The sequence below is a fragment of the Macrotis lagotis genome, chromosome 1 (assembly GCF_037893015.1).
Source record: "Macrotis lagotis isolate mMagLag1 chromosome 1, bilby.v1.9.chrom.fasta, whole genome shotgun sequence".
NCBI lineage: Eukaryota > Metazoa > Chordata > Mammalia > Peramelemorphia > Peramelidae > Macrotis > Macrotis lagotis.
Window position 1 is genome coordinate 290,909,071 of NC_133658.1, and position 14,669 is coordinate 290,923,739.

A 14,669-nucleotide genomic window follows, 5' to 3' on the forward strand; every position below is an offset into this window, starting at 1 on the left:
CGGCATATATAAATAAATAAACGAAGGTTTTATGTCTATACTATTGTATTATATCTTTCCCTAATTTGTGAGTCAACATTTATTAAGTTCCTACTAAGTACCCATTGATTGAATCTGGTTTCACTTTATGTGATTAAGTTGTTTCATAAATGATGAAACAGTTTCTAAGACTATCAGGCTGTTTTTACATTCTGAATAATATTCCATCTAAGACAAAAAAGTTAAAAAATATTTTTACTTTTATATAATTGACTCATTACCTATAAAACTCTCCCATGTTTTTCATTCATTGTAACTCATTTACCTGATTACTCATTTAAAAAGGATTGTATGTCAAAAGGTCTGGCTGGGTTTTGGTGTGGCTCTTTCTTTCTTAGATTTTTGCCCAGGCCTGAAGTCTTAGAGCTAGTGTAAATGTAGCCTTTAGAGATGATCAATAAAACATGGCTTGTTAGATAAGCTGCATTTCTTTGGCCATTTCCAAGTTTTAGCAGACTAGTGGAAATATCTGAAATCCCATCTCTTCAAACTCTTCCCTTGGCTGTAGTCACTGCCTATTAACCTCTCTATGAAGTACTTTATACTCCAGTCAAACTGATTTACACAGGTTTCCTCAAATGCTTTAGCACCATCCTGACCTGCTCATTTCATTTCCAATGCCTAACATGCCTTTCTTTCGTTGTCTGTTGAAATAATACCAATCTTTCCAGATCCAGGTCAAATGTAATTTGCTCCAAGAAAACTTTTTACTTTGTCCTTTCCTTGGAAATGTCCTTGAAATACTTTGTACTGATTTTATTCACTTGTCTTATTTTATTTTGTAACATAATTATGTACTTGTTTTCTCTCTTTTATTAGTTTAAACTCCAAAAAGGTTTATTTTTTGATCTCCTTCACCTAGTACAATGTTTTGCACATATTTGGTTTCCTTACCCTCTAGGAGCTTCCAATCTAATTAGAGAAGATACCATGGAGGGGTGGAAAAGGGACGGCTTCCTGGAGGGGATCCTTTGGCAAAGGGGAGGAGGGAGTCAAAATTTGGAGAGAGTATAAAAACCAGTTAAAAAACAAAACAAAGTAAAACATCTTAACTTTGGTTTGAATACTTGCCGAATTAGATTTTTCTCAACAAAGACAAGGAGTTACTATTTTGTGCTTTGTTGAACTGTCCAACCGAATGTTTTAAAGTTGGGAACAAGGCAGTATTCAGACATTGGCAACTGAAATAAGACAGACTAAACAGTTCAGACAGGTTAAATTTATTGCTTCTGTGTTCAGCAAAGGAAGTGGCTTATCTGTAAGGGCTTTAGTCTCCACCCTTTCTGTCAAGGGATGATAAACAGGGCTAAAACATCTAGCGAAATATTTTCCATTGTGAAGCCTGCGTTTAGGGTTTGCAATGATTCATAAAAGGATGCTCAGGAGTGGCTCTGGTTTGGGAAAGAAAATGTTGGAACAAAGCAGAATAAGTGCCGAGAGAAAAAGCTGGTGTTTCAGCAAGGAATACTTTTCCATTCCATTCTATTCGGTGAATGGACTAAGCCAGATGGGACAACAGGAACTGTTTATTCTTGGGAATAGGGGATATATTACTGAATACACACAGAGTAAACCAATAGCTACAGAGGAAAAGTAAGAAATATTTAATAAAATTAATGTCAAACATTTATTTGGCAGAAAATGTTAGAAGATCACCTCAAGTGAGGGAGCTTCTTGTCGGCTCACATCCTACGTATTCGTGGAGAGGCTGCTCCCAGGTATTAGTATCGCAGACAATATTGTAATAATGCCAATCCCGCTGGACCACATTCCCTTGCTTTTCCAGCCACATCAGTTGCTCTCTATGTAGAAATTATCAGGATGACAAGCTGCTGCTGTGGAGGCCTTCACGGAAAAAAGGATTGTTATTAACTCCGAGCGCTATTATTAATTCTAATTGCAGAATGCCATCAAAGGCCGAGTGGCTGCCCAGCCGGGAGAGCCCAGTTACTGAGAGGAGTGATTCTGTCTCTGTTTATTTGTTTGGGAGTCCTCTTCCTCAGATGCTCCAGTCCTCCGCCCCGGCGTCCTCCCGGCCCCCCGGGCGCCGCGGACACGCCGCGGCTCTCCTCCGCCCGGGCACCCGCACCGCCGCCTGGAGGCGCCCTGGCCCCGGGGCGGTGCGCACCCGGCGCGGCTGGCGGGCTCGGCCCCCTCCCGCTCCCGCCCCTCCCCCTCGGCCTGCGGAGCGGCCGCGCGCGCGCACGTGAGCCGGCGAGCGCGCGAGCTGTCAGTGCCGCCCCGCCCTCCCCGCAGACGGGCGGCCGCCGCGGCTGCCGTTGCCTCCTCTGGCCATTTTGCTGGGGAAGGCGGAGAGGGGAGGCGGCTGCGATCCCCGGCGGCGGCGCGGGAGGCTGCGGGCGGACGGGGCGGCCCGCGGGGACGACTGCGGACGGCGCTCGGGGCTCTCGGGGCGGCCGCCTGCGGAGCGGAGCGGGCCTGAGCACCGCAGCTGGGCGCGGGTCTCCCCTCCCCGCCCCCTGCACCATGAGCTGGGGCACCGAGCTGTGGGTGAGTGCGGGCTCCCGCAGCCCGGGCCGGGGGGCGCGCCGGAGGAGGGGGCGCGCAGCCCTGCGGGGGCTGGGCACCGGGCCCGCGGGAGGGGCGGAGCCCTCGGCCCCGCGGGGCTCCGTGAGTCCTGCGCCGCGGCCCCCTCCCTGGGACAAGTGGGGTGCAGAGGCGGCGAAGGCGACAGTTGCCCCCCAGCCTGAGGGGCCCGGGCGGGGCGGGGGCTGGGGGAGTGCGGCTGATCGCACTGGGGGGCTCCATCTCCAGCAGGGGTGGGCGTGTTGGGGGCTGGCGGTATCGCCCCGGAGTAAAACTTGAGATTTTTTTCCTTTGGGAGGGAGGAAGGAGCGGAGCTCGAGTCCCTCACGCGAGCAAGGCGCCTTTTTGAGGTGAATTCTCGCGACCTCCAGAAGACAGGGCTAGAAATGGGGGGGAGCGGGTCAGTGGGGGAAGCAGCAGGAAAGGTGGGCAGGGGGGCTTTGACTCTCGCGCTGTCATTATCTTGGAAGAGGAAGAAAGCTTTGAATTTGGAACTCGGTTGCTGGGCCTGATGGTTTCTGGAGGTAAAAGGGCTGCTGTCCTTATTGTTATGTCAGGACTACAAAAGCAGGAGACTGTGGGGAAAGGACTTTGTTTCTCCAGAGGCTTTAGGTGGGACCCAAAGGAAAAGAAAGGTTTGCAAGTTAGAATGAAAATACAGTGAACAAGGGCGAGTCAATTGCCTCTGACCCAAGCTTTCACATTTAAGCGTTTCGAGGGGAAGGTGGAGGAGGGTAGTGGGAGACCGCAAAATCTCTAAGGCAAAATAAAAAAAAAAAGTTAAAGTTTTTACAGAAATCTAGTGCATAGTGGCATAACGGTTTTTACATAATCGGTTCTTTGCCTAAGACTTGAAGAGGTAGGAACAATCCGCATCCTCAGGAAGAGATTCATTAATTATTTACCTCCCCCCAAAAAAAAACCCCACTTCACTGGTGTCTTAAGATTTGCTTCTTATGTTTAGAGATACACACCTTTTGTCACAGGGACTCAAAATATTTGAACATATCTAGTTAGGAGAAAAATAATCTACTGTTTTTAAGTATTATATCAGTCGATCACTTACTTTCTTTTCTCCTTTTCTTTTTCCTCCACAACTCTCCATTTTTCTAACCAATCTTTTTGGTTGGGGTAGGGTAGGGTAGAATTGGAAACAGATTGAAAATGACTTTTTATCAGGAGACCAATAGTTTGCACTGCAGTCAAGGATGAGGAAGTATAGTAAGTTTTGGTGTAAGCATATAATTTTAGGAATTAGACATTTATCAGAATTAACTAGTATTAGGTTCGTAGCTGTAGAGAAGAAAACTGATCAAATAATTCCATTTGCCCTGAGTTTCCCACTTGGACAAGCTAGTCAGGGAAAAATGAATTGGAAAACATATGAGGCAGCATAGTATGCTGCTAGTCTTGGAATCAGGAAGAACTGGGTTCAAATGTCACCTCTTAAACTTATAGCTGTGTAGTAAGTCTTGGACATATACTTAGTGCTCCTTAAATGGTGGTTGATTGAGCTTTTATTTGCAAAATGGAGACTACTTGCAGTAATTTGCTGTGTTGTTGTGGGGCTCAGGATTACATTTAGTTCATACTATGTAAAATTTTAAATCCCTTTGTGTAAATCAACTTATATTAAGAATAAATAATTACACTTTCTCATTTCACCTCCTGTTTTTAAAAGATTGTGAGTCAGTTAACATAAATGATTCACTTCCAGGGCCAGCTATGTGGTGCAGTGAACAGACCACCGGCTCTGAAATGAGGAGGATCTGAGTTCAAATGTGACCTCAGACACTTAAAATTTACCTAGATGTGTGACTATGGGCAAGTCACTTAACCCCACTGTCTTCCAAAAAAAAAAACAAACCCAAAATTATTCACTTCCTTTTATACAGAGTATCTAATAGTATTAATGGGAAGAAAATACCTATATTAGAATCACTCTATCCTTGAGTAAGTAGCTTGTAGTCTAATGAAAAAAAAGGTAAAAAATTCATTAGTTATTAAAGCAAAGTAATAAAAGTGGAAACCACACTCTATATGAAATAATAGACACAAATGCTCTTAAACCAGACAAATTGTTAAAAGTGCCTTCCTTTATTAGCAACCATATGTGAATATATTTTAGTGGATAGTGTTGGGCCTTGGGAAGCCAAATCCAAATGCTAATACTCATATTAGCTCCTTGAATATAGGCAAACCACTTAACGTTTCTGAACTTCAATTTCCTCATTTGTGAAATGGGGCTAATATTATCTTCAGCATCTACTTCACAAGTAATAACATATATTTAAAAAAATCTTTACAGACTAATTGTCAGATTGAAATTGTAGTAAAATATTTCAGTATTTGTGAAATATGAAATGCTAATATTGCTAATAAGATCAATCAAATTACCTACTTTTTCTCTCCTGATAAAATTTAATTCTTTCAAAGTACACTTTTATGGACCTGTCATTATGTTATTATATTTGTATGATCCCAGAATCACTAAAGAAAGTATGGCAATCACTAGCCATCATCATGCTGTCAAACTTAGTAAACATCAAGTCTTTTACCAAAAATACTTGTGAATTGAGAGCTGAACTTTCCAAATTAAAACTAATACTTGATGTATTTAAGGTTGGCAAAGCACTTTCTATATATTTTCACTTTAATACTAAAGTACTATAAACATTGTTTTATACAAACTTGCTCATTATTTTTTTTACATATATTGTTTTTTCACTTTTTTAAAAAACTTTAAGGCTGTGGGGTTTAAGTGACTTGCCCAAGGTCACACAGCTAGGCAATTATTAAGTGTCAGGCCTGATTTGAACTCAGGCACCCCTGATTCTGGGGCTGATGCTCTATTTACTGTGTCACCTAGCTGCCCAGAAACTTGTACACTATTAAGCTAAATTTACCTCTGTTTTCCAAAATCAATATTCTACTTATGTGAAAAAATATAGTGATAAAATTAAATTCAGAATGTGACAAAACTAGAAAGGCTGAGTTCATTCTCCAATTTTTGATAATATGTTGGAATTTCATGAATCTATCTCCAATAATTATTTTTTGCACTTATGTACCATTATATGTGGCATAGTGGATAGAAAGCTCCTCTGAAATCAGCATGCCCTGAATTTAGTGTCCTTTTCTGACACAAATTGCAGCTTTGACTTCAGACTGCTTAGTTGATCTACCAGTTAAATAACACCCCCCCCCATCCTCCGCCCCCAGAGCAACAAAGACCAGTGGAAAATCTGCTTTAACAGAGCCTTACCTGAAATTTCTCTACTTGAAGAAAATCATAGGGTTAGGCCAAAAAAGTACTTTATGCCTTTGACAATTGCTTTTTAAAAAAGGAAAATTTTACTCCCCATATCAAATAAAGAATATTGGTTTATTTGGGGCTCAAATGAGATATGTATGTATAGAAAGTTCTTTCCCAAGCTTAAGGTACTTAAGGAACTTAAGGTACTGATATTTTTCTTAGTGTTAGTAATTCAGAAATTAAACTCAAAATTCACAAATGCTTTTTAGAAAGATGACCACTGTGTTTGGCCACATAATATTGGCTGGTGATTGAGGACTTTCTTTGAATGGTGGTTTTGGGATTCTGTGCATGCATAATAACATAATGATAGGATGGTAAAAGCTAACTTTGGCAGAACTGTACTTCAGTGAATGGAAAAAAATGAGCTGTGATTTGGGTGGTCTTAAAGTAGTAATATTAGGTGATTTTTAGCATTTTATATGGTTTTCACAATACTGACTTACTTAACCACCATGTTAATATAACAGTCCGTTTAGGCTTTTAAAAATATACATTTCCTTTATTTGTTTATAGTACATTATAGCACGACTATTATGGATTTGATTATGCCACAAGTTGAATTAAACAGAATCAACATTAAATTAGACAGTTGACTTGGTTTTGACCATGATTCCAAATATCATTTATAAAAGAAGTCCACTGAATTTGTTTATGGGCTTCTAAATTGGCTTATTTACAGAATTATTGCTTCTGAAGGCTTTAAAAATTATTGTAACAGTGTAAAATTTAATAGGCTACTACCTAGGACAGGGATTGTTATCTTTTTTTTTGTATCATGAACTCCTTTAGTGGTCTGATGGAAACTTTCTCAGAATATTATTTTTTAATTGCATAAAACAAAATATATAAGATTACAAAGAAATCAATTATGTTGAGATAATTATCCAAATCATTAAAAAAAATTTTTTAAGACAATGGGTTAAGTGACTTGCCCAAGGTCACACTGCTAGGTAATTATTAAGTGTCTGTGGTCACATTTGAAATCAGGACCGCCTGCCTCCAGTGCTGGTACTCTATCTACTGTGCCACCTAGCTGCCCCCCAAATCAATTTTTTTTTTTAGGTTTTTGCAAAGCAAATGGGGTTAAGTGGCTTGCCCAAGGCCACACAGCTAGGTAATTATTAAGTGTCTGAGACCTGATTTGAACCCAGGTACTCCTGACCCCAGGGCCCGGTGCTTTATCCACTTTATCCACTTACCCCACCTAGCCGACCCCCAAATCAATTTTTAAAAAAGTTCTTGGAACCTAGGTTAAGAGCTCCTTATATAAGGAAGTACATAAGTAATAAAAGTAATCACCATTATCAAAGCTTATGTTTATTTATTTTAGGAGAGCAGGTGAGGTACTATTTAAAATGCCTTTTAAAACATTTTTTTTTAAGCTGGCAATTATAATGATGAAGATTGGGGGCGGCTAGGTGGCGCAATGGATGAGAGCACTGGCCCTGGAGTCAGGAGTACCTGAGTTCAAATCTGGCCTCAGACACTTAATAATTACCTAGCTGTGTGGCCTTGGGCAAGCTACTTAACCCCATTGCCTTGCAAAAACTATAATGATGAAGACTGGACTGGAGGAATCAATCAACAAGCATTTAAGTGCTTGTTATGTGCCAGCCACAATGTTAAGGATACAAATACAACAAAAACCCTAATATCTACTCCAAAGTTTACATTATAACCCTGGAGACTACAAGGATGGTATACAACATACATATAAAGTAATTAAATTTAAGGTAACTTGATTTTTCTATAGTACTAGCAGTTGAAAGAAACAGAAGAATCTTCCTTTAGAAAAGCAACATATATAAAGAAAGACTTGCAGTTTTAGAGATGTTCTTTTTCTGTTCTATGTGTGTGGAAATTCTCATTTTATTTAGTGTTTGTTCAAACTTCAAAAAAAGTTTTTAAAGAAAGTTACGGATTGGCATACTGAAGGAGAAAGATTCTGTGAGGTTCAGGTTAGGAAGGATAAGGCATACAGAATAGCCATTGCAAAGGCCCAGAGATGGAGATGGGCTGTCCAGAAAGAGAGGTCAGAAGGCAGAATGTTCAGTGAGGTTGGAAAGATAATTTGAAATTAGGTTATAAAGGATTTTTAAAAGCTAAACATAAGAGTTTGCATTTGATCCTAGAGTTAATAAGAAGTTATTGGAGTTTGAGTAGGGGAATGACACGTACACAACCTTAAGCGAGAGTCACTCTGGCAGCACTGTGAAGGATGGACTGAAGTAGGGAGAATTTTAAAGGTAAATAGAGTGATCTTTCATAAACAAGATGAGAGACAGTAAAGGCAAGTGATGTCTGTGAACTGAGAGAAAGACTCAAATGCAGGAAATATAGTGCAAGATTTGAATGAGGGAGAACAGAGTCAAGAATAAAGTTGTAATCCTGGGAGACTTGACGTGTGTGTGTGTGTGTGTGTGTGTGTGTGTGTGTGTGTGTGTGTGTATCTGGAGGGGAAAGACAATTCAGTTTTGGATATATTGAATTTAAGATGTCTCCAGATTATTTGGTTTGAAACATCCAATTGCTAATGAATGATTTATTATGCAGGATTTATTAGTCTGGGGGGTAGGGGAGAGAAATTGAGATAAGATAAATAGATCTGTGAGTCATCTGACTAGAAATGATAATTAAATTAATGGGAATAGAGAATATGTAGAAAGAGAAGATTTAGGGTGACAGAGCTTTGAGTAATATCCATAGTTAGGGACTGAGTAGGACCATTTGATAGGAAGATAATCAGGAAAGAGTATTGTCATGAAAACTCAAGAGAAGACATTATCCAACAGGAGAGAGTATGAGTTTTAAGAAAATGTGGTCAAATTAATGAAGTGATCATTGATAACTTTGGGAGTAATAAAGTAAGAAGCCAGATTGTAAAGATTTGAGAACTGAGAGTCAAGAATTAGAGAGCACCATGGTCAGCTTCTTTTTTTTAAATTAATTTTTTTAATTAAAAGGATTTATTTTCTTTCCCCTTGTCACTTCATTGGAAAAAGATAAAGAAAAAATAATTTTTGTATATATGTGTATATATTTAGTCTACAAAACAAATGAGCACTTTGGTAGTGTCCAAGAGAATTTTTTTTTCATTATTCTCTATGAGCCCATCCATCAGCTCTCAGGAAATGAGCACTTGTATTGCATCATTGGTCATCTGGCATAGGCCTCAGGGTTGGTCATTGTTTGATCAACATTTTTAAATCTTTCAAAATGATTTGTCTTTACAATATTATTATGGTATCAATTGTCATACTTCTGCTTACTCTGCATCAGTTCATACAACTAGAAAAACTTTTTCAAAGGGTTTGTCTCAGAAGAGGAAGAGAGTTAGAAGATTATAGCTGATGAGACCTTTTGGGATTTGAGCTTATCTGAAGGCTATAAGGAATTAGTTGATAGGATCACCTTATTGTCAGAGACTGAAGAAAGAAGGAAAGAACAGAGGAATGATGCAAATAAATGCTTGCTGATTAAATGAGAAATATACATAGATATATTTGCATGTGTTTATATCCTGCATGTGTGTCTACATATAAAATTAATTTAAAAATTTTTTTTTTAGCTGGGCACATACTTGCATCTTGTAGTCTTCAGACTCATTATTAATTTGAATTAAACCTAGGTTGTTGGTTTCATTGTTCTATCTCTTCTTCTGCTCGTTATCCTTAAACATCTTCCAAATTTGTACTTTCAATTTTTAACTATAGGAAGAAATTATTATTTAAACTGCAATGACCAAATACAATCAAGTTTTGAGAGAATTTCTCCACCCCTGAATGGAGAAGTCACCTGACCTCCAACTTTGGAAATAAAAAAAGATTTTATTCTTTTGTTTTTTGCAAGGCAGTGAAGCTGGATTTGAACTCTGCTGATTCCAGGGCCAGTACTCTATCCAGTGCACCACCAAGCAGCTCCAAAAATATACTTTTGAAAAATAGATTTTTTTTTTATTGATGACTTTGGTTTTTATAAAACCTAGATTTTCTACTGTATCCCTTCCTCTTACCCTACCTCCCAGTTAACCCTTATAACAAGGATTTTTTTTTAAAGAAAAAGACAAGGAAAAAAATCAGCAAAACAATTAATTAAAATTTTTTTTATTTAAGGCAATGAGATTACATGACTTGCCCAAGATCACACAGCTAGGCAATTATTAAGTGTCTGAAGTTAGATTTGAACTCAGATCCTCCTGACTCCAGGACTGGTGTTGTAATCATTGTGCCACCTAACTGCCCCTAACAATTACTTTTTTCTTTAAAATTTTTAATTTTGGAAAGAATGGTTTCAAGTTTATTGACAAATTTCATGTTTACAGGATTTTTAAAAGTTTGCTTTGTAAGCAAACTATTGTCTTATTTTATTTTCAGGTATCTGATACTTAGAAATAATTATTTTGATGCAGAAATAAAACTGTTACTTTAAGGGGAAAAAATCTGACATTTTAGGCAATATTCTACATCTGAGGACCCCCAAATACTAGGAAAATCTTCTTACTTTTCTTTGTGGGCAACATTCAGTTAAGATTGTTTTGTAATTTATTTTTTCATTCATATTGTTTTAGTCATTGTATATATTTTTCTGGCTCTTCTTACCTTTATCAGCTTATGTAAATCTTCCTAGACTTATCTAAAACCACCAATATTCTTTGTTTCTTATAGCATAGTAACCAGCTCATTACATTCATTTTCAGTAATTTGATTAACTGTTCCCTAATGAATGGACATATACTTTGTTTCCAGTTCTTTGCTACCACAAAGAATGCTACTATAAAGATTTAGATTTATATGGAAGCTTCTTTTTGTCACTGTCCTCCTTGTGGAATACATGTTTAGACATGGAATCTCTGAGTCAAAGTGTATATCACATAAAATAGCTTTGGGGAAGTTTGGGTTAAAGGTAGGGAGCAGTGTTTTTAACCGACATGTCTAATGCAGAATTTCTAACTTGATCTATGCACATAATACTGAAAAGTGGGTAAATCAACTTTTACAACATATTGCTTTAAATTCCATAAGTAAATTTTGGTAGATTATCTATACTCACACACATACATGTATATATATACCCCACCATAAAATATAGCATTTGTATATTTTCTTAACAGTGATGAAACAACATGCAAAGAATACATATGAAAGAGGAAGGTAACATTATATTTCCTGCTTTATTACTCCTACTTGTTTCATCAACACCACTCACTTTTAAAAAATAGGCTCGGGAGCAGCTAGGTGGCACAGAGAGGATAGAGTACCAACCCTGGAGTCAGGAGGAATCTAAGTTCAAATCTGTCACTTAATAATTACCTAGGTGTGTGACCTTGGGCAAATCACTTAACCCCATTTGCCTTCCTAAAAACAAAAATAAAAATAGGTTCTATTTTGATATAATATTCAAGTGGCTTAGACTATGAATTTTTTTTTTTTTTAGGTTTTTGCAAGGCAAACGGAGTTAAGTGGCTTGCCCAAGGCCACACAGCTAGGTAATTATTAAGTGTCTGAGACCAGATTTGAACCCAGGTACTCCTTGACTCCAGGGCCGGTGCTATGCCACCTAGCTGCCCCTAGACTATGTGAATTTAAAAATAAATTAATTTACTAGAATTTAATCCATGAGTGTGAGATTTTAGGGAATTAATATATTTTTTTTAGTTTTATTTTATTTTTTATTTTTTGTTTTTTGCAAGGCAATGGGATTAAGTGGCTTGCCCAAGGCCACACAGCTAGGTAATTAGTAAGTGTCTGAGGCTGGATTTGAACTCAGGTACTCCTGACTCCAGGGCCGGTGCCCTATCCACTATGCCACCTAGCCGCCCCCCAAATTAATATTTTTAATGTGAAATGTTTGTTTTAGTAAAAATATCTTGCAAGCTATAATATATGTGATCTAAAGATAGACCTTTAGAAAAAGAATTGGAATTTTACTTGGGAGTATTGAATCTCTTTATTGAATGTTTTAAGTTATTGTATGTGGAATGAGTTTATAAGCAAGGTAATGAACTTTTTTGGAAAATAACCTGGGGTTTTTTTTTAGTTTTTTTTTTTTTTGCAAGGCAATGGGGTTAAGTGGTTTGCCCAAGGCCACACAGCTAGGTAATTATTAAGTATCTGAGACCAGATTTGAACTCAGGTACTCCTGACTTCAGGGTCAGTGCTCTATCCACTGTGCCACCTAGCCGCCCCAATAACCTGGTTTTTGTAAGTGAACTTACTAAGTTATGTTACTATGTACCAGTCCTTTAATTCTCTTGGCTTTAGTCTTCTCATCTGTAAGATTTGGTGATGCTGTCTACTTCAAAAGTATCATCTTTTTTTTGTTTGTTTTGATTTTAGTTTTTGCAAGGCAATGAGGTTAAGTGGCTTGGCCAAGGCCACACAGCTAGGTAATTATTAAGTGTCTGAGGTCAGATTTGAACTCAGGTACTCCTGACTCCAGGGCCAGTACTCTATCCACTGCGCCACCTAGCAGCCCCTAAAAGTATCATCTTAAGTAAAACTTTTTGTAAAATAAATGCTAATTGCTAATTGCTAATTTTGTCAATCCATTTATAAACATAAACTTTTTTCATTCTCATTCTCATACATCTTAGATTTGTATAATCCTTAGTAATAAGAACTGTGATTTAATATTTAATAGTTGTGCTTTTAATAAGTGCATAATAAATTTTTGTTAGAATTTTAGTTTAATTTTAATTTATGTGATATCTTAACTACTGTAAATCAGTCCAAAAGAGAGGAAAATAGTAATTTTTTCATAATTTTATACTGTTTTCAAATTTACAAAGTGATTTTTCTAATAGCAACCTTTTCCCTTAAATATTAAAGCCATATTCCTTGAATTGTGTTTAGAATTATCTTTTTTTTTTAATATCCTAAAGATCCTTTGGGATTTTTTTGAAGTCCATAAGTGATGGTAGTTATAACTTGATTAGAAAAATCTGTTCAATGTCAACAACTTCATTTCTCTACCTGCCTTAATAAGGCTTTATGTCCTTATTACCTCCCCCCCCCCAGAAAAAAGCACCATTTACTCCTTTTCATAATTAAAATTTTTCACTCATTTTCACATTTTCTCTGTCTTCCCTATCTTTCATACATTATATTAGCACTATTGCATTAGAGTGGTATGAAAGTAAGAATTTCTCTTTCTTAAAACACTTAATTCTACTTATACTGAAAAACAGTGACTTGGAAGTAGTGCTTTAGGATCACTCCAACAATGGAATCAGTTTTTTGAATGTTTTTTGGGATACTTGCAATTTTATTTTCTTCTTTTTTTTTACATTTTATTAATTTATTTTCACATTACTGGAATAGACTTGTAAAAGTGAGCATAATTCCCCCTCTCCCCCAACAAAGATAGAGAAACTTCAAGAAAAATAAAGAGGAAAAAAGTATACTCTTCAGTCTTTGTTCAGATATCATCAGCTCTGTCTCTGGGATGGATTGAATTCTTTATTATAAGTCCATTAGAGAAGTTGAATTCAATAATTTTTTTTCCACATTTGCTATTGCTAGTTGTATTTCTCTCCATCCTATTCCTCTCTACCCTCATTTATTCTATTGTCTCTTTCTCCTTTCACCCTGTCCCTCCTCAAAATTGTATTTTATCTTGACTACCTTCTCCCACAATCTTCCCTCTCTTTTATCACCTACACTCCCCCTCCCCTCCTTTCTCCCCTCCCTTTCCTCTCCTTTTTTCCACTAGGGTAGGAAATACTTTGATACCTTATTGAGTGCGTGTGTTATTTCCTCTCTGAGCCACTACTGAAGAAAATGAAAGTTCACTCACTCTTCCTCACCTTTCCCCTTTCCACTCTATTGCAAAAACTTTTTCTTGCCTCTTTTATGAGAAATATCTTAGCCTATTCTACCTCTTCTTTCCCTTTCTCTCAGTACAATCCTTTCGTCTCTCTCTCTCTCTCTCTCTCTCTCTCTCTCTGTATATATATATATATATATATATATATATATATATATATATATATATATATATATTCCTTCGAACTGCTCTAAGAAATAACTAGGTTCACATAAGTAGCATCTTCCCATGCAGGAATACAAACAGTTCAACATCATTAAATCCCTTATGATTTACCTTTCCCATCCACCCTCTCTATGCTTCACCTGAGTCCTGTACTAAGATCGACTCTGATTGTTTCACAAGGAAAGTTTAAAGTCCCCAATTTCATTGAATATCCATTTTTTTTTCTCCCTGAAAGAGGATGTTCAGTTTTGCTGGTTAGCTGATTCTGATGTACTGGGCTGTGCTGTGGCCCTTTCCAACTGAGGTGGAACTGACCTTTTCTGTGAATCTTCCAAGTTGTCTTGGACCAGAATTTGTTAGAGTCACAACTTTAAGGCATTTGGAGTGGTCTTGGGGGGGAGCTTCTTAAAATACCTGCCTCTGCCAGTAGATTGATTCAGTTTTGTGGTACCAGTTTAATAAATACTATGTGGATTTAGATAATTTATTTGGAATAACGTATTTGATGAAGACAAAATATTTGAGCTGATTCTGTCTTTTGTATGGTATAGTCAGGAGTGTTCTTGGCTAGCTTGAACACTAGTTCTAGCCAGTTGCTTAATTCTCAGTGTGTATATTATATGTAAGACAATGAACCTAAGGAGATAAAAATCCCTTCCCTTCCCTGAAGGTTCTAAAGTCTAATGGTGGAGGAGAGAGGGATGCAACCTATGTAAGACAGTAAATTGGAATATATGTTAGTATATGCTTTATGTGCAGTTGACAAGTCAAATAA

General features: G+C 37.6%; 1 protein-coding gene across 17 annotated transcripts in view; it reads left to right on the forward strand.

Moving 5' to 3' along the window:
* The first annotated feature begins 1,735 nt into the window (after positions 1-1,735).
* The window catches only part of FNBP1 (formin binding protein 1), a 185,533-nt gene continuing 172,599 nt past the window's right edge, over positions 1,736-14,669 (forward strand). For 14 of the 17 annotated variants that reach the window (XM_074210932.1, XM_074210944.1, XM_074210933.1 and 11 more), the window contains exon 1: positions 2,434-2,550. In XM_074210932.1, coding sequence (XP_074067033.1) covers positions 2,527-2,550 — 24 coding nt within the window. In that variant the 5' untranslated portion in view covers positions 2,434-2,526. Of the gene's footprint in view, positions 1,758-2,281; positions 2,551-14,669 lie in introns of those variants that run through there. The other 3 variants (XM_074210947.1, XM_074210948.1, XM_074210942.1) reach the window with 2 other exon arrangements.